This window comes from Sphaeroforma arctica (genome assembly GCF_001186125.1).
Source record: "Sphaeroforma arctica JP610 unplaced genomic scaffold supercont1.232, whole genome shotgun sequence".
NCBI lineage: Eukaryota > Ichthyosporea > Ichthyophonida > Sphaeroforma > Sphaeroforma arctica.
The window spans coordinates 6,807-9,040 of NW_014040326.1; the positions used below are offsets into that span (position 1 = coordinate 6,807).

Genomic DNA, 2,234 nt, shown 5'->3' on the forward strand with positions numbered 1-2,234 from the left:
ACATATATACACACACACACATATATATATATATATATATATATATATATGCCAGTGAGCACAGAACGTGTATATATCTTGGCAATCAAAAGTAGGCCATGCTTATACGCAGACGTGGTGTGAGGACTCAAATGAGCTTCGCTCGTACATGACAACACCCCTATCACTCTCACCGTTTGGCCCAAGCTCCATAAAACCGCCACCCTCATAATGGCGCAATACCCACATGAAGATGCATACATCAACCAAACACCCGCAGCACCTACGTCTGTATGTGTGAGCCCTGTGAGACTGCAAGAGATACACGCTCAATAGCCAATAGCTGCTACGTTTCTCTGCGCAGAAGTACCCGTGTGTAATAATCACACACTTATGTGTAATAATCGCACACCTATGTGTAATAATCATACACTTGTGTAATAATCACCCACTTATGTGTAATAATCACTCACTTATGTGTAATAATCACACACTTATGTGTAATAATCACACACTTATGTGTAATAATCACGCACCTATGTGTAATAGTCATACACTTATGTGTAATAATCACCCACTTATGTGTAATAATCACTCACTTACGTGTAATAATCACACACTTATGTGTAATAATCACTCACTTATGTGTAATAATCACACACTTATGTGTAATAATCATACACACCCCACAACCTGGTCAGAGTGTTGGTACGTACACACCTCTGACTGGTCGTGGCACAGCATGATCTGCAGGCGGTAGGCATCGGCGGTAGGCACAGGCGACCAGCGGCCAATGACTGTCAGGGCGGTGATGCGTTGAGGACTGAACTCAGAGCTCTTCGGCGGAGGGGCTGTCTCTAACAGCCACAGATCTTGGCAGCACACCTGCCGTGTTGAGTGTATGGGTAGTTAGATATATGTGTGTTTATGTGACTATATTTATATACCATGTACTTTTCGTGGGACTATATTTATATACCATGTACCTTCCATGTAGATATATATACCATGTACCTTCCATGTAAATATATATACCATGTATCTTCCATGTAGATATATATACCATGTACCTTCCATGTAGATATATATACCATGTACCCTCCATGTAGATATATATACCATGTGCTTTTCGTGGGACTATATTTATATACCATGTATCTTTCGTGTGTCTATATTTATATACCATGCACCTTCCATGTAGATATATATAGATATATATAGCATGTACCTTCCATGTAGATGTTCTACGGCAGAATACCGCTTGACTTGATATGGATTATAAGTGATATTCTTAGTCCCGATTGTTCTACTATTCATGTGTGATGAACGACATCCTACAGACGGCTGATACTGGATGGGCGATTTCAAAATCACATGATATCCGCCAGTCACACACACCAACACCTGTACTGTATGTTGACACCTGTACTGTGTGTTGACACCTGTACTGTGTGTTGGCGCCGCGCTACGATACGGCTACTTCCACTAGCTTGATCATATACTCCAACAAATAGCCACACAAATACACAACCCCCTGCAATGGCTACAGTCGCTTCACCATGTAACTCCACACACATGCACAGCCGTTGCTGCGTACCTGGCTGTTATTGTGGTTCTCGCGGTAGCCGTCGCGGCCACTCCACACAAACACTCTCGTGCCCACCACAGCCGCACAATGCCCCGCACGCGCCTTAGGCAGACCATCGCCATTAAGACCACTCACATCCACATCAATCCAGGACAGGGTGTCTGCAAGCAGCGAATGAGAAGACGTCCAACAATCAGCGGTGGATGAGGAGAGTAGACGAAGATAAAAGGGACGAATGTGTTTAAACCTTAAAACCCTAAGACCCTTTTCCTCACAGTCACACATCTCTTAGCCCAAACTCTCGGTCGTAAAGCACCCCGCACCGTTCTTCTTCATAAGGACCAAACTATCCCAGAGAGTTTAAGCACACTCAACCCAACATTATACTCACACAATTCAAACACACACAGCTACTACCAATATTTACACACTCCGCATATACTCTACTGCTAACAATCTCGCTCTCACATGCAACAGTAAACTACGCGAGCCATGGAACCCAACAAGCGCACACTCCCACCTCCCACCTCCAACAAACACACACACAACACACACACACACACACACACACGCACAACAAAAAAAACACACACACAAACAAACAAACAAACAACACAACACACACACACACACACACACACACACACACACACACACACACACACAC

The 2,234-nt window shown here is 43.6% G+C and overlaps 1 protein-coding gene across 1 annotated transcript; it reads right to left on the reverse strand.

Moving 5' to 3' along the window:
- Positions 1-102: 102 nt before the first annotated feature.
- Positions 103-1,903, reverse strand: SARC_04236 (hypothetical protein; the record flags this gene model as incomplete). The annotated part of the gene is made up of 4 exons (XM_014301932.1): positions 103-268; positions 665-864; positions 1,577-1,728; positions 1,867-1,903. 4 exons carry the CDS (start codon positions 1,901-1,903, stop codon positions 103-105), a joined length of 555 nt encoding a protein of 184 aa, XP_014157407.1.
- Positions 1,904-2,234: the final 331 nt, after the last annotated feature.